General features: G+C 35.1%; 2 protein-coding genes across 2 annotated transcripts in view; one reads left to right on the top strand and one right to left on the bottom strand.

The window, feature by feature from the left end:
- Positions 1-17,869, bottom strand: part of LOC118187326 (dynein axonemal heavy chain 2-like) — a 280,776-nt gene that overhangs the window by 244,002 nt on the left and 18,905 nt on the right. The window lies entirely within an intron of this gene.
- LOC146995920 (uncharacterized) lies at positions 38-942 on the top strand. Its single transcript, XM_085822882.1, has one exon. The coding sequence runs from the start codon at positions 38-40 to the stop codon at positions 830-832; it is 795 nt and encodes a 264-aa protein (XP_085679008.1). The 3' UTR covers positions 833-942.

Genomic DNA, 17,869 nt, shown 5'->3' with positions numbered 1-17,869 from the left:
TGCAATATCGTATAAGTGCCCGATTTGTGGAACAAATATGAAACTAGTAGAGCCAAAAAAACGGATAGACGGTTTTGAGTGGATGTGCAGAGTTACTAGAGGCGAATGTAGGCATCGAATTTCAAGGTCAGTTCGAAAGAACTCCTGGTTTGCGAAGAGTAAATTGAGCATGTGTGATGTTTTGCGAGTTACCTATATGTGGTTGGGTAAGTGCGGGAATGATTTTATACGAACGGAATTACGTATTGCTAAAAATACGGTGACAGATTGGAAAAGTTTTTGTAGAGAAGTATGCATGGAGTTATGTTTGAAGGAGAATGTTAAGTTGGGTGGGGAAGGTGTCATTGTCGAAATCGACGAAAGCAAGTTTGGCAAGCAAAAGTATCATAGAGGGAAAAGAGTCGAAGGAAAATGGGTTTCTGGTTTGGTTCAGAGAGGAACAGATAAATGCGTCTTTAGAGTTGTTGAAAACAGAGGTGCCGAAACATTGCTAGAAATCATTAAAGAGAATGTTCTACCAGGATCGATTATTACATCCGATTGTTGGAAAGCGTACGACTGTCTCGAGTTCGAAGGGTATGCGCACTTGAAAGTCAATCATAGCTTGAGTTTTAAAGATCCAGAAACAGGTGCGCATACCAATAGTATTGAAGGAACTTGGGCGGCAATCAAAAGAAGTTTCCGTGGCTCTAGTAAGGCAAAAGGACAATTTGATTCCTATCTTGCGGAATATATTTGGAGAAGGAAACACAAGAAATCCGACGCCAGCCAACTGATGCGTACATTTCTCAGTGAGATCACAGCCATATATTCTGCAAAAGGAGAGGACTGAAGGTAAGTTTCATTTATTATTATTGGCTTAAGTAAAATATTGGGTCCTTTTCTTAATATGGCAGTTTGGATGTTTGGTAGTTGCTTTATTCTGGCAGCTTTATTTTTGTTTTGTATCATTTTTCTGGACATATTTTTTTCAACTCGAATCAATGGAGTTGGTTCCGAGCGTGTTTCTGCAATTCTCTGATTTCTTTAAGTGAAAGCAAATTTCTGACTATATGAGCAATGGAAAATTTGTTTAATGTCTGATTTTTTTAAGTAAAATAGATCGATGTTCACATGGGCAAAGCCAATGTGGTGCGCAATGCCGAGGTTGTGCGCGATGCCGAGTTTGTGCAATTCTGGCATGTTTTTTTAAGTGAAAATAGATTGATGTGCACATGGGCAAAGCCAATGTGGTGCGCAATTCTGGGATGTTTTTTTAAGTGAAAATAGATCGATGTGCACATGGGCAAAGCCAATGTGGTGCGCAATGCCGAGTTTGTACGCGATGCCGAGTTTGTGCAATTCTGGGATTTTTTTTAAGTGAAAATAGGTCGATGTGCAAATCAGCAAAGCCAATGTGGTGCGCAATGCCGAGTTTGTGCGCGATGCCGAGTTTGTGCAATTATGGGATGTTTTCTTAAGTGAAAATAGATCGATGTGCACATAGGCAAACCGAATGTGGTGCGCAATGCCGAGTTTGTGCAATTCTGGGATGTTTTTTTAAGTGAAAATAGATCGATGTGCACATGGGCAAAGCCAATGTGGTGCGCAATGCCGAGTTTGTGCAACTCTGGGATGTTTTTTTAAGTGCAAATAGATCGATGTGCACATGGGCAAAGCCAATGTGGTGCGCAATGCCGAGTTTGTGCGCGATGCCGAGTTTGTGCAATTCTGAGATGTTTTTTTTTAAGTGAAAATAGGTCGATGTGCAAATCAGGAAAGCCAATGTGGTGCTCAATGCCGAGTTTGTGCAACTCTAGGATGTTTTTTAAGTGAAAATAGATCGATGTGCACATGGGCAAAGGCCAATGTGGTGCGCAATGCCGACTTTGCACGCGATGCCGAGTTTGTGCAATTATGTGATATTTTTTTAAGTGAAAATAGATCGATGTGCACATGGGCAAAGCCAATGTGGTACGCAGTGCCGAGTTTGTGCGCGATGCCGAGTTTGTGCAATTCTGGGATGTTTTTTTAAGTGAAAATAGATCGATGTGCACATGGGCGAAGCCAATGTGGTGCGCAATGCCGAGTTTGAGCAATTCTCTGATTTTTCTTTAAGTGAAAATAGATAAATGAGCACATGAACACCGAGTTTGTGGAATTCTTTGATGTTTTTCGAGCGAATACTGATCGTCGTGTAAAAGGGAAAACGAGGTTGTGCGTGATGTCGAAGAGTAATGTAACTTTATTTATGTGCAATGTTTAACATATCGTTTGTGTATTTTAAATTTGTATTGTTGTTTTAATTGTGAATTATATTTAAGACATAATTTTTCATTTAAATTGTATTTTTAATTTTTTGTTTTTTGATATGTTTATAACGCTTTACGACTTACAATATATATGGATAGTCCGAAGATCGACTCAACAGTAGCAAAACTGTAAACTTTAACCCTTGAAGTAACGTTTACCTTATATTTTAATACGTAGTATTTGGTATCGTAATTGCACTTGATAATATGAGTTCATTGATAATATGTGTGTGTGTGCGTATGTGAAGCATTGCTTAGTGTTCCAAGTTTGTAGTATTTATTTTATTATATTATTTTCTTTCATTCTGAGAAATTAGAATTTTTTATTTATTAATGCGTAGAATTCTAGCATGCCTATACAGAATATGAAGTGATTTAGGAATTTTAGAAACTGATATGAAAGCTGTGTAATGATGTTCATATGCAATAAAAAATATTCTTCTTTTTTTATTAATTATTTAAGTTTAAAATTTTTAGAAATAATGAAAATTGTCTAATTATTGGTATGTAAGGAATTACGTCGTTACGTAGCAAGAAGGTAATTTGTCAAAATGACAAAATTGAAATGTTCCACAATATGAATTTAAATTTAAAAAAAAATAGTTTATTTGTATAAATAAAAAAATTAATAAAAAAAATAATAATAATTTAATAAAAATATTTGAAAACATTGAAGCTCTACAACTATTAGAGACTGCGACGTTGTTTATCATTTTAATAATTGGTAGAATTCGCTCACTGTATCATGGTAATTTTAAATATAAACAATTTATTATACTTATTATCAGTGACGCCTAAGCTTAAATGTTATAAATGTAAATTAAAAGTAAAGAATTTGATATTAATTGACAATAATAAACAATTTATTATTGTTATTTTTAAGAGAAAATAGAAAGTACACCTAGTGCAAATGCGAGACTACATTGTGACGTCATAAGCTTAGTCCCACCCATTTAATGACGTCACGCAGCTCCTCCTACTGAACTTTGTTGATGCAGCCTATTCTGCGCTTTTACCTGAGATTGATATAAGAGATACTGTTTTGCAAAATAACTTATCTGAGAAGTCAGTATTGTTAATATGGCTATGACAATACCTACAGATACGAGCACATGCTCAATCAGAACTCTTATGTTAGATCAGGATATCACAAAAGATCCTGATTCTTTATTGCCGGAATCTTCAATTCCTCTGACTTTTGACTCAATTTTGGACAAAATAAAATCATCTACCATCGATAATAAACATTCAGTTACTCAAATAAACTTGATATATGAAAACTTAATGGAACTCTTTATGTCTGAAAGATGTAAAACTAAAAGATGAAATAAAAGATGAAATACAAAACTTCTCCCGAAAGAAGAGCTCACGGTAGTTTCGGAACAAATGCAACTACTCAAAGATATTGCAATTAATCAATGCAAAATTAACCAAGATATTCTAAATGCACCTACATATGAAGTAAATAGTTGTAATGTAACATCACAAATGCATGGCAATTTAGGTCATCATGCTTGCTGTCATAATGGAGTCTTCCTAGGGCACAACCAAACACATGGATTTCTGCAAAACGTTGACAACTTAAATACTCGTTTGCATTCCCATTCGCCAAGAAAACAAGACTCTCCAACAATCTTGATCTCTCCAAAAAATAAAAACTGCAATAACTTAACGGGACAACTAGACGAGATTCTTCCCCTACGCCAAATTAATGTTGCAGTGAAAAGAATTACCCGAAGAAGGACAGGTGGCATAGCTGTTTCCTGTCATTCACAGGATGACATTTTAAAGATTTCAAACGCCATTGCTAATAATGAAGAGGCATCTAATTTAGTGGACTACCGAATAGCTCAAAAAAGGACTCCAAATATAGTTATCGACAATATTCCCAGCAATACCTCCACTGATATCTTAATTAGCCAACTTTCAATGACAACAGGTTGTGACAGTCAAGATCTCAAACCACTATTTAAACTTTCTGACAAATCCAGGGATCTAGTGAGATGGGTTGTCAGTTGCACCCCAAACGCCTTCAAATCTTGCCTGAAGCATTCACAAATTCTATTGGGATGGATAAGTTGTAAAATAAGAGAATTTTACGGCATAAAACGTTGTTACAATTGTCAGGACTTCGGTCATACAAACAGAGACTGTAAAGTAAGACCCTACTGTTTCTTTTGTGGTCAAAACCACTACGCAAAAGATTGTTTAGCAGAAACGCCAACTTGCATTAACTGTAAACTTAACAACAAAACAAATTACACTAAATTTGATATCAACCACACAGCTGCTTCTCCAAATTGTCCCTCTTATTTGCACCAAGTTAACAAAATCAAAAGGAGAACTGAATACGAAGAAACAACTGTTTATACTGCTCGATCCTTAAATTACCACCAAGAAAAAAATGTGTAGTTTATCAGCATGTATGCCACAAAATATTGAACAGAATATACAGAACTTCAAGACTATAAACATAGCTCACCAACAACAAAATAAGCAAATACGATGTCTGCAAATCAATCTACAAAAGGCACAATCAGCATCAGCACAAAGTGTTGAATTTGCACTCAATTACACAGCCGACATGGTACTATTACAAGAACCATACACCAAAAACGGAAAATTATCTGGTTTTTCACGTACATGGAATATTACACACAAAAAAAGAAGACGTAATACAAACACCCCGAGCTGCAATAATATGCTGTAATCAAAATTAGACAACGTACATAATAGCTGCAGAACGAGATCAAGTGGCAATTCTTCTCGAAATATAAAATATTTCAATAATTTTCATTTCTATTTATTCAAGCCCTACAGACGACCTCACAGCAACATTTGCTTTTCTAGAAAAGATTTTCAATTCAACAAATACTCATCATCAAATTATATGCGCAGATTTTAATGCACATAATATTACCTGGGGATATGCATCAACAAATTCAAAAGGTCGAAATTTAGAAGATTTTATCTCATCTAAAAATCTATTCATACACAATACAATAGATGCTCCACCTACCTTTGATAGTAGTTATGCAATAGGATGGCCGGACCTCACTCTCACTACACCACAAATGGCCCCTCTCATCCAAAACTGGGCAGTAGAAGAAGAACACAAATTCTATTGGGCTTATCTGATCATAAATTTATTACATTTCAACTTGAAGTTTCATTTCAACCAGTAACAAAACGATACACTCTGCCAAAAAATAAAATTCCAATACTCTCTAATAAAATAAAAAATATCCTTTCAATTCGCGAGCAACAACTACAAAACATAGAGTCACCTGAAGAACTTGAAAATCTTAGCGAACTTCTGCTAAATAATTTACAACATATATGCAATGAAATCCTCCCAAAGCGCCAATCTAAAAAATTGCAATCATTAAAATGGTGGACAAAAGAGTTAAGAATTCAGCAAAAGAAGTGCAGAGCCTTACGTAGAAAACTAAAATCCGAAAGGCGCCAAATGATACAATCAAATGTATTACAAATTTATCAGCGAGAAAAAGCTACTTATAAAAGGATGATATTGCAAGCCAAAATTAACTCTTGGCATAAGTACTGCACCGAAAATAAAGAAATATATGGGTTTCACCATAAAATAGCCACAGATAAACTCTTCAAACCAATCAAATTATATCTTTCACCGACAAATTCTCAAGGATTTAATCTTCCAGATGCTACTATTAACCATATTTTAGAAACGGTTTTTCCAGAAGACGACATAACTCAAGACACACCTGTACATACTATAGTCAGAAATACAACGACTTTACCTTCATCTAATGAAGACGTTGAAATTACCACCACAGAGATTAAAAATATCATCAACTTTCTACCTAAAAAACGAGCACCCGACCCCGATGGAATTGACTATAACATTATTAGGGTTCTAATAAATTCAAAGCTGCATTTTTTCAAAATTTACTTCAATAAGCTTTTAAATGCAGGTCTATTTCCCAAAGCCTTCAAAATTGGACAAGTAATATTATTTCTAAAGAAAAACAAAGACCCACAACTAGCCAGCTCTTATCGTCCAATCTGTCTACTGTCGGCACTAGGTAAAGTATTTGAAAAACTTTTAATAAATAGACTTAAACATCATCTTTTCAAGATAAAGTATCTTAGTGAACAACAATATGGTTTTCGACCAGGTAAATCTTCGGTACATGCTCTTACAAATATTACAGATGATATTCTTACTAACCGCACTAATGGCCTTCATACAGCTTTTATTAGCATAGACTTAAAAAATGCTTTTGATACTTTGTGGTGGCCGGCCATCCATCAAGCACTACGAGAGGCTAAATGCCCTGTTAATTTATTCAAAATATTTAATAACTATCTCTCGGATCGTCACCTGATAATCATAAAAAATAATGGGATTATAACAAAACGTCAAACTAGAGGTTGCCCGCAGGGCTCATGTGCGGGCCCTGATATGTGGAATTTAACATTTGACAAAATACTAAAAACTAATTGGCTATGCCACACTAAGGTATACGCTTATGCCGATGATGCCGCATTTATTGTTAAAGGACGCACAAGAAGAGATTTACAAAATAATTCCAATGAAACTTGCAATATTTTTAGTAACCTCTGCCAAGATCTTAAACTGAAAATAGCAGAAAATAAATCTCAGGTTCTTCTTATACCTAAAAAAAATGGATCTTTATCACGTCGTCCTACCATCCGTCTACAAGATATTCGTCTTAAAATAGTAAATCAACTTAAATATCTAGGGATCACATTTGACCAAAAATTGAATTGGATCCCCCATATTATAGTGTAGGGTTTATATTTATTTTAACTAACATTTATTTTAAGTTTAAACTATCTTTCCTGTCAAGCCTTACTTTCCCCTGGAACTGCCAATGCCAGAGTATGTAAATTTTAGTAGAACGCGCAAGGATTCAAATTATCAGCGGAAGTATTCTGATTTAAATAGAAAGGAAACGAGTTCGAGGTGTGGTATTCTTACTTCACGAGCGCGGAGGTAGTCGGCCAGAAATTGAAGAACCCCGCGTTTCGGCCTGTGTGCTTGCCTGGAAGTAGTGTTAATCGTTCAAGTGATCTTCAAGTTTGCTGAATTAGCAGCGGTATTGTAAAACGCGGTGAGTTGGTTACTTTTAGAGAGCCTCGCAGTTAGAGTCTTGTCTTTAGTTTCTTTTTAGGTTATTATTTTTATTTGACCGCCGAGTTGGCGCAGTTTGTGAGCGCCAAGAGCACGCACTTGTAATTTATTACGTTAAATATAAAGGGACTTAAACCCTTAACAAGACTCTGTCTTTTATCCAGTTTTCACAGTCACCTCTTGGTTGCGTGCAAGTTGGAGGCGCGCAACGCTACATTGGCGCCCGAACACTTATCGAACTGAAATGGCCGAAAATTGGATGGAAGCCGCTGGACAACACCAAGAAATGACAAGCCAATTGGAAGCATTTGGATACCTGGTCCAGACTTTGAGAGCGTCAATCAAGCCAAACGTCCATTTCGACGGAAAAAATTCGGTGGCGGTATTTCTAGAAGGTCTAGAAAACCACTTTCAGCTCTACCCTGTTCCTGAAAGACAAAAAGTTGCCATCGCCACATCCGCACTAAGAGGACAGGCCGCGCTATGGTGGAAAATATAGGCAAATTTTTATTAGGGGAATTTGGAAGCCAGACATATACATTCCAAAATTTCAAAAAATCGTTAGTAAAGGCCTTCCCCATAGTGAAAGATCGAGCAAGGCTGGAAGCCGAACTATATAGTTTCTATCAACGGGATATAGCAGAATTGACGGACTTTATTCTACGAAAAATTAAGCTGACGGATATGCTGTATGGGAAGAAACCCGATGCGGAGATTATTGAAATAATCTTACCAAGATTGTTACCCGCTGTTCAAGACTACTTTGAAATTAGAAACCCAAGCACATTGCAGGAGCTCTTCGAATTGGCGGTGAAGTTTCAAAATCGCAGAATAGCGGAAAAAACTAGAGGGGCAACGTATTCTCAAAGTACCCGAAGGAAATCTTCAAATGAGGAAACCAGAAATGGAAATCGCTCTTATGGGGGAAAGAGCTATCAAGCTAACTCATCGAAACTCGAAGGTCAAGGCCCAAAAATAAAATTCGAAAATAAACATCCGCGTACCCAGAAGGCACAGATTGAAAGCAAAGCTTTAAACGAGTAGAGGGGCCTGTGAAAGGGAGGGTCCAGACCCCGGAACTTTAAAAAAAACCCTCAAATATACATTTCAATACGGTCATCGTAAAAAACTCACAGCTACCAATTATACAAGTCCTGGTTGGCGATGTACCAGTAGAAGCCCTCATCGATACAGGAGCAGAAGGAAATTTTATGAGTGAAAATTTCTTCAAAAAGAATTTTTATAGGGTACGATTATTTAAAACCAAAAATACGGAAATTATAGCGGCGCAAGGAAAAACATGTCACTGCATCGGGAAATTATCATTAAACTTACAAGTAAAAGAGGAAAGCCTCAAAGTATTAATTTTTGTAGTGAAAAATCTGCAAAATTCTCTTATTTTAGGTATGGAGTTTTTAAGGGCCGCGAGGGCCAAATTGAATTTTCAAGATAGTTCCGTGGTGCTGGAGATGGACCAGAGGGTGATGGAACCTGTGGAGACACCGCAAGTGGACCTTAGCCATCTGAATGACCATGAAAGGCAAGCAATACAGCAAGTGGTGAGTAATTTTTCTAACTTGTTTTCAGAAAAACCAGGAAATTGTCAAATAGTCACGCATAAGATTCAATTAAATGCCGAAAAACCTTGTAGGACTAAACCTTATCGGTACGACAAACAAAAAGACGTAATCATCGAAGAACATATTCAGGAGATGTTAAAGAATAAAATAATAACGCCCATAAATAGTGAGTACGCGAGTCCAGTCGTACTATGTAGGAAAAAGAACGAGTTTCCTCCTTCGGATAAAAGGGCTTGGAGGTTTGCTATTGATTACAGAAAACTAAATAGTATTACTAAATTTTCAGTTTACCCTTTGCCGGTTATAGACGAGATCATTAGACAGATCAAATCGACAAGATACATGTCTACTTTGGACTTAACGTCTGGCTACTATTAAATAGCTATGAGACCCGAAGACATACATAAAACCGCGTTTATAACAAAATCGGGCACTTATGCATTTTTACGCATGCCCTTTGGGTCGTGTGGGGCCCCATCAACATTCCAGAGAGCTATGGACATTGTTCTAAAGCCTGTCCTAGGAAAATCAACTTTAATTTATCTAGATGATATAATTATAACGAGTAGTACGTTGGAACAACACATTAATGATCTAGAACAAGTTTTTAAATTATTAAAAGAGGCCGGTCTTACATATAACGCCTCAAAATGCAAGTTCGCAACTAAAGAACTTAAATATCTCGGTTATAAAATTTCGCAAAAGGGTATAGAAACGCAAGATTCAAAAATAAAAGCCATCAAGAATTTTCCACCACCCAACACCGCCAAGAAACTTTCTTCTTTCCTTGGGTTATGTTCTTACTATCGGTCTTTCATAAAAGATTTCGCTAATATTGTTGAACCACTCTTAGTAATCAAAAGAAAAAGGGGTAAATTTACGTGGACAGCGGAAGCAAACACAGCATTTGAAAGATTAAAAGAAGCGCTCATTAATGCCCCTGTTTTAAAATTCCCGGAGGGGGACGAAAACCTGGAAATTGCAGCAGATGCGTCAGACTATGCGGTGGGTGCGGTTCTTATGCAAAATAACCATCCTGTGGCATTTTTTAGTAAAACATTGAATCAGACACAAAGGAATTATACAGCTACAGAAAGAGAAACATTAACCGTATTAATGGCTGTACACAAATTTCGAGTTTATTTCGGCAAAGCGCCAGTAACAGTCTTTTCGGATCATGCGGCTGTTGGTAGACTTTACTCGGGGAAAAACCTAACGCCCAGGTTAATAAGATGGGCTTTAAAACTCCAAGAATATAATATCAGCATAAAATATAAACCGGGTAAGGAAAACAATGTAGCTGACGCACTTTCTCGTATAAAACTGGACGATGAAGGAAATGAACTTAAATGCGCTGTGTTGACTTCAAAAATTTTAGATTCTAGAGATACGATTATTACTGAACTGAACGCTGATCCTGAATTTGGAAATATCTATGCATATTTGAAAGACCCCGAAAGCTTTGAGCATACAGACATCGATGCGATAAGAAATAGAGCAGAAAACTATGAAATAATAGATAATTTATTATTTTATACGAAAACAACAAACGAAAATCTTGAGTACAAACCAGTCATCCCAGCCTCGCTTCGATTAAGGATTTTGAAGGAATTACACGACGCGAAAACAGCGGTCCATTTAGGGGTCAGAAAGACTTTAAAAAGGGTACGCGAGGCGGTATATTTCCCGCAATTATACAAAATAGTAACGGCGTATGTCAGGTCCTGCAATCAATGTCAGTTAATAAATGATATTAATTACAGCCCGGCCGGGTACTTAAATAGCATTCGCGCTACATTTCCGAATGAAATTTTAGGCATAGATCTTCTTGGTCCCTTCCCCCAGAGCGAGTTAAATAAAAATCGTTTTCTTTTAGTAATAGTAGATCATTTTTCAAAATGGACAGAAATTGTTCCACTTAAACGCGCGTCAGCCAAAACAGTCGCAGATGCATTCTTACACAGATACATTTTAAAATACGGTGCACCGATAAAAGTCATTAGCGATAACGGAAAACAATTCATTAGTCAAATATTTGAAAACATATACAATGGACTTCGCATACGCCATATCAAAATGGTTCCGTATAGACCACAGGCAAACATAGCAGAAAGAGTGAATAAAAACATAGTAAAAATAATTCGCAGTTACGTGAGCACACATCACAAGCGCTGGGATGGCTACATAAATGAATTAGCTTATGCTTTAAGAACAGCAAATCACGATACTACGGGAAAAACCCCAGCAGAATTATTTTTAGGCAGAAAGTTAATTACGCCTTTAGATAAATTATTCTTTGTGCAACAAAGAGAGCAAGAGTTTAAACACAAAGATGTGCAAAAACTGATTGATCAGGCGCTTAAAAGCTCGGATACGGCAAGAAATAGGCAGAAAGTATATTATGATAGAAAACGCCGTGAAGCAGATTTTAAAGTTGGGGATAAAGTATTGAAGCGGAAATTTTCTTTATCAAGTGCCCCAGACAATTTTACGGCAAAGCTAGCTCCAAAATTTGAAGGTCCCTATGTAATTCAGGAAATAAAAGGAGTAGTATTATATCTTAAGAACGAGAGAGGGGAAATCTGTAAAGCAAGTCCCGACCAGGTGAAAAAATACTATAATCCAAATGATTTTGAAATCCTTAAAAGTTTCTTGCAGGACTCAAGTCTAAACGAAGTAAAAAGTCCAGAAATAACAACAACTATTCCACCACCCAAGAAGCAGAGAACTGAAGAGAGACCTAGCCCTTCTACAACCCGGACGTCGGTATCAAAAAGAAAAAATAACTTTCAAACTCCAGCGTTTAAGAAAAACAAGAATACAGATGCACCGGGTAAAGAAACCGTGGTAAAGAGCAAAACACCACCTACAACGGATCGCAGGAGAAATTATACATCAAGGAGAACGCGCACACGGCCACAGAGTCAGGTGCCAGCAAGGCCGCCGTTCCGGAAACTGAAACGGCAACAGGAGGAACAAAAATATCAGGAACAGAAGAAATTCAAGGAGGACTCCAGACCGGAGGACGTCAAGACCAGCCGTCCCAGGGAAAAACGGAAATGCCAACAACCAGACGATTACTCCGCCAAAAGGCCAGCATGCAGAGGACGCAAAAGAAAAACTCATGTGGACGACACTCGGAGGTCAGTAAGGAGAAGATTGACGTCCATGAAACCTCTAACTTGGGACCAATATTGCCAAAAAAGAATGACGGAGTTTCAAGCATCGAAAACTCAAAGATAAGTTAAAACCTTCTATAATTTTTTTTTCTCTTTTGTTCCGAAATGTTATGCATAAGTACGAAGTTCTATGTTTTGACGAAAGTCAATATGTCTCGGTTGAGACTTAGTTTTGTTTTACTTTATTTAGCTAAGGCAAAAGTATTATTTTCTTTAAGTATAAAAGCTAAGAACAAGCATTTTCTGTTGGTCGAAAGACTAATTCTGTTATGTTAAAGCCAAAATTTGGCCGAAGATAAAAATAACTTCGTATTCTTGTATTAATAAGAATTTTAGTTTCAGTGCCGCCAGCTTGGCGAAGAATGAGTAAAGTAAAAATTTATTTTCTCTTATTCCTTGTATGGTAAATTGTAAAAATTATATGTATTAAAATTTTGTAAATGTACGTAAATACTTGAATGTTATGTAAAAGTAGAATTTAGAAGCATAAAATTTCAGATGCTAAAAGTAAATGCTCAAAAGCAATGAATTCAAAATTTAAGTATTAAATTGTAGATAAAGTCATGCTTTAGAGCGAAAGCCTGCATGTTTAAAGATGAATGAGGGGGAAGTTAGAATGAACGTGTTTTGTAGGGTTCTCCACCTACACTTGAATTTTTAAGAATATTAAAGTAGCTCATTGAGTTGTAGAATGTCGAGTAAGGTGTGTCTATTTGGTTGTTGAATTCTAACAAATCATGGTGGTTAGGGGAAGTGTTGTAAGACTAAAACACGAATATTCCCGTTTGACACCACACATGGTGGAGAGCCAGGGTAAAGTTAAATTAATGCTTGAAAAATTGAATGAATGTGAAGTAAGCAATAACTAAGAAAAACGAATCCTGTAAAAACAAAAATTTATTGTGTCAAGAAAGTGTAAATTATAATGTACTTAGAAAGATACTGATACTTATTCCTTCCAGATGCTGGAAGGAAAGACCAAGATTGATTGATGAAGTCCAGGAAAAGTTGCTGTAAGAAGAGAGAGTTATAACTATCAACAGAATTTTAGTATACAATTTGTTACATAAGATTTTTTTGTGTAAACGAGGTTCTCGACAGTTAGTTCAGAATTAGAGAAACTTACAACAGGTCGTTTGTAGGACCTGCTTCCAAGTTTTCCCAATTCTGGCAGCGGCAAATGTAGGGTTTATATCTATTTTAACTAACATTTATTTTAAGTTTAAACTATCTTTCCTGTCAAGCCTTACTTTCCCCTGGAACTGCCAATGCCAGAACTAAATTTTAGTAGAACGCGCAAGGATTCAAATTATCAGCGGAAGTATTCTGATTTAAATAGAAAGGAAACGAGTTCGAGGTGTGATATTCTTACTTCACGAGCGCGGAGGTAGTTGGCCAGAAATTGAAGAACCCCGCGTTTCGGCCTGTGTGCTTGCCTGGAAGTAGTGTTAATCGTTCAAGTGATCTTCAAGTTTGCTGAATTAGCAGCGGTATTGTAAAACGCGGTGAGTTAGTTACTTTTAGAGAGCCTCGTAGTTAGAGTCTTGTCTTTAGTTTCTTTTCAGGTTATTATTTTTATTTGACCACCGAGTTGGCGCAGTTTGTGAGCGTCAAGAGCACGCACTTGTAATTTATTACGTTGAATAAAAAGGGACTTAAACCCTTAACAAGACTCTGTCTTTTATCCAGTTTTCACAGTCACCTCTTGGTTGCGTGCAAGTTGGAGGCGCGCAACGCTACAATAGAACTCAAAAAACGCACCAATATCATAGCAACAAAGCTACGTCAAATGCAAAGACATCAGTGGGGATTAAATCCCCATATTCAAAAAATTCTCTACTCTACAGTCGTAGAAAAAATTGTCACATACTGTACAGCCATTTGGGCAAATCCTATGTAGGGACGCAAAGTAAAACATCTTTTAAGTATACAAAGGCCATTTGCACTGAACATAACTAAAGCCTACCGCACAACATCATCCAATGCCATAAATATCTTGGCAGGCTTATTACCACTTCATATTAGCACAGAATTAGAAGCTACTATGCAACAAGTTAAACTTCTAAGAAAACCAGCCATTTTTAATCAACAACAATTTTCACCTCTATATTATGAAGAAAAACTAAACTATCTTGAAATTCATCCATCTAAAAAAGGACAATGTATCAAAGTTGTAATCAATAACAAACATGCACTCTCACATACTGATTTCGAAATCTATACAGACGGATCTAAAATAGAGGACAATGTTGGTTCTCCGTTTGCAATATTTTCCAACGAATCTTTAATTCACCAATGGAAGAGATAGCTTCATAGAAACAATAGCGTATTCCAAGCCGAAGAAACAGCAATAAAATATGCAATTATTTATATTCAAGAACATCATTTATATAATACTATAATCCATTCTGACAGCCTCTCCACACTTTATGCACTCAAAGATCCGAAAACTACGTCTCCAATTATTGCAGCAATACAAAGTGATTTACAAAATAATGCTTCACTTAACACAACCCTTACATGGATAAAAGGTCATTCTGGTATACATGAAAACGAAACTGCAGATCAATTGGCTAAAGAGGCTGCTATAGATCGAAATGCAATTACTGTAGATATTCCATGGCCTATATCACACTTGAAAAATGTTCTCAAATCAACAGCAATTTTAAAATGGCAGAATGAGTGGAACAATAGTGATACTGGTACAAGAACTTTCCTACATTTTACAAATATTGATGTACAACGGCTCATCACAAACCCTCAATTAGTCCGTTATGTCTCAGGCCACGGACCATTTCCAACCTATTTCGAAAGATTTGGTATTTCACACACCAATACATGCAGTTGCCCCCAAACAGGAACACCTGAACACTATATCACGAACTGTCCATTAACCAAAGATTTTCATATAAACATGCCTTCTACAAATATTGAAGCGTTTAAAAAATTCTTAGTTAAACAAAAATATATAGTACAAAAATTCACGAAAACAATGCAAATACTAGAAAGACTAGGAACAGACCTATGTCAAGTCATTTAATTTATTCAAATACTAAAAAATAGATATCATTTAAAGGATGCTACTTTCAAAATTACCTCTAGATATATATATGGAACGTATGTAATAAATCGTGATATTAAGATATGTCAAATAAAAATAATAATAATAAATAAATTTATTTATTCAGGGAAATACCATACATTCATAATGGCATTGAATTTTAAAATATGCATTTACTATGCACAAGAAGAAATTTATAAAGAAGCAATACGATTTAAGGGTAAAAGTAAATCTAAAGCGCAGATCTTTCAACTGTTCCCTTAAAGAATATGGAGGCTACCTATGAAAATGAAGCATTTAATTCTTACAGGGAGATTCTACAAAGAAGAAAGAGAAATTTATTTTACTTTAAAAGAAGTTAAAAGGTAAAAGGACAAGTAATTTATGAAGAAGGAATGTTTTTCTTAAGAAACAAGGACTAACAAAAATGTTTTTCTAAACTGTCCAATAAAGGAAGAAGGGGACGGCTCTACATGATTCAGCCATAGAAAGGAAAAAGAAAAGGAACTAATGTCACATTACAATTAGAATAAATGTACCTTTGTATTTGCTAACCAGTAAAATCTACTGTCTATTTACTAGTTGAGACATTTTTCATTAAATAAGAATAATTCATTAAAAGAAGAAGGGGAAAATTTTACAGGAAGATGTTTTATTAAAAAATAGAGATTAAGATATCAAGTTTTTTATGAAGAAACCAAGAGCACGAAAAGAAGATGAAATTAATGAAAAGGGAAGTAAGAATTTAAGAAGAAATAATTCATAATGATGGATTTCATATTTGTCCTTTATATGAAGACTGAAGGGAACATAATGGAAGTTACAGGAAGAGAAGAAGAAGCTGCTGAGTAGAAGGAGTTTAAGGAATTGAGATATAAATGAAGATACTCCTTAGCGTAAGGATAACTTAAGATTTAGGATCTAAGGAGTAGTATTCAAGATGATATAGCTAATGAAGGACTACTTAATCGTTTATGGAAAGGCAGAAGAAGGAGGCTTCAAAGGGAAAAGATTTTAAAGGGAAAAGCTATAAAATTACAAATAAAGGTTTCAGAGGAAATGAAAAGAAGAAGGCGGCTCCAAAGGAAGAAGATTTAAATGGAAAAGGTATAAAATTACATATAAAGGTTTTAAAATGAAAAAGGAAATTTTTCTGTTAGAAGATGGAATGAATATGTTAACAAGTAATTCATAAAGATGGATTTCTTATTCACTATATCAAGTAAAAAGAAAAAGGATATATATAGGAAGAAAATAAATGTAAAATGGAGGAAAGAAATTAAGATAGACGAAAGGAAGATTTAACGAAGATTAAATGAAAGGAAGATTAAAGGAAAGAGAAGAACGAAGAAAAGAAGAAGAACAAAAGAGAACTTCTTGAAGAAGAACGAGGGAATAAGTTTCGAAGTTTTTTACTAAGGACAAATTTCAACATTTTATAGAGAATTACTTAAAAAGATACACTTCATGAAGGACTATAAAGTACTACTTTAAAATTTTTATTTTTATTTATTTATTTTATATGGCACTATATGGCACACTATATGGCAATGTAAAAACCTTTGATTTATTAATAAATTCTAGATAAGGGCGGACGTGGGCAGAACCGATTAACCGTAATGGTAGAGGGATGGTGCCCACGTCCTCCGCTACTACTACTACTACTACTACTACTTGATAAAATCTACTTCTAAACTAGACTAAAACCAAGTAGCTAGTGTACAAAGAATAAAGCACAAAATAATAGTTTTATTCCGTCTACTATAAGTCTAATATTTAATATTATTTGATAAATTTCTTATTTAATTTTAAATTAATAAAATATAGTAGCATGAAAGATTTTCTTTCATTTTGTACTTCATCGCTACTCCACAAAAATAACACATTTCTGTATAAAATTATCTTTTATCAATTAATGAAATTTATGTATTTATTAGTTTTATCAATATCTGTCATAAATCAAACATCAGGAACACATTTAGTAGTTTAATTCACTAGTTTTCAGTTAGTAGATTCAATCTTTTGATTTAACTATTTCATTCATTAAAGAAGAACACCAGTTATTTGGATTGCTTGTTTTCTTTTGAAGCATCTAAAATTAAGCTGTTAATTTAATATGCGTTTTTACTTTTCTATTGATTTAATCAATAATGCAAAATAATGAAATAATTTAATTACACAATTAGATTTAAAAAATACAACATAACATTCTTTTCATAACATGCTTTTAGGTCAATATTTAGTTTCATTATAAAACACAACATGCTTTTAGGTTAATATTTAGTTTCATTATAAAGTCAACAAATTTGTCAATTTATTAATATGAAATGGCATATTCAATAAATATGTAGCTTGCAAATACTTGCAGAAAAACAATTAAATATTATATGCAGGTCTGTTTTTCTTTGTTTACTTCACAAATTACAGCTAACTCATAATATGTGCTGTTTTTATGTAAACTGGTTACATGATCACGTTGGTGTTTTGCCAACATGCAAGGAATATTTGTTTAACCATCTAACTGTACCCCTATTAAATACAGTGAGTACTTTTTTGGGCTTTAACAGAATACTGCTTTATGTGTATGTGTGTGCCTGCATGCAGGTGTGTTGTATGTGCAC

This window comes from Stegodyphus dumicola, chromosome 8 (genome assembly GCF_044657685.1).
Source record: "Stegodyphus dumicola isolate Sdum_Otavi_A_Nest chromosome 8, ASM4465768v1".
Classification (NCBI taxonomy): Eukaryota; Metazoa; Arthropoda; class Arachnida; order Araneae; family Eresidae; genus Stegodyphus; species Stegodyphus dumicola.
Note: the sequence above shows the minus strand (reverse complement) of the source record. Positions and strands in the feature narration are given on the sequence as shown.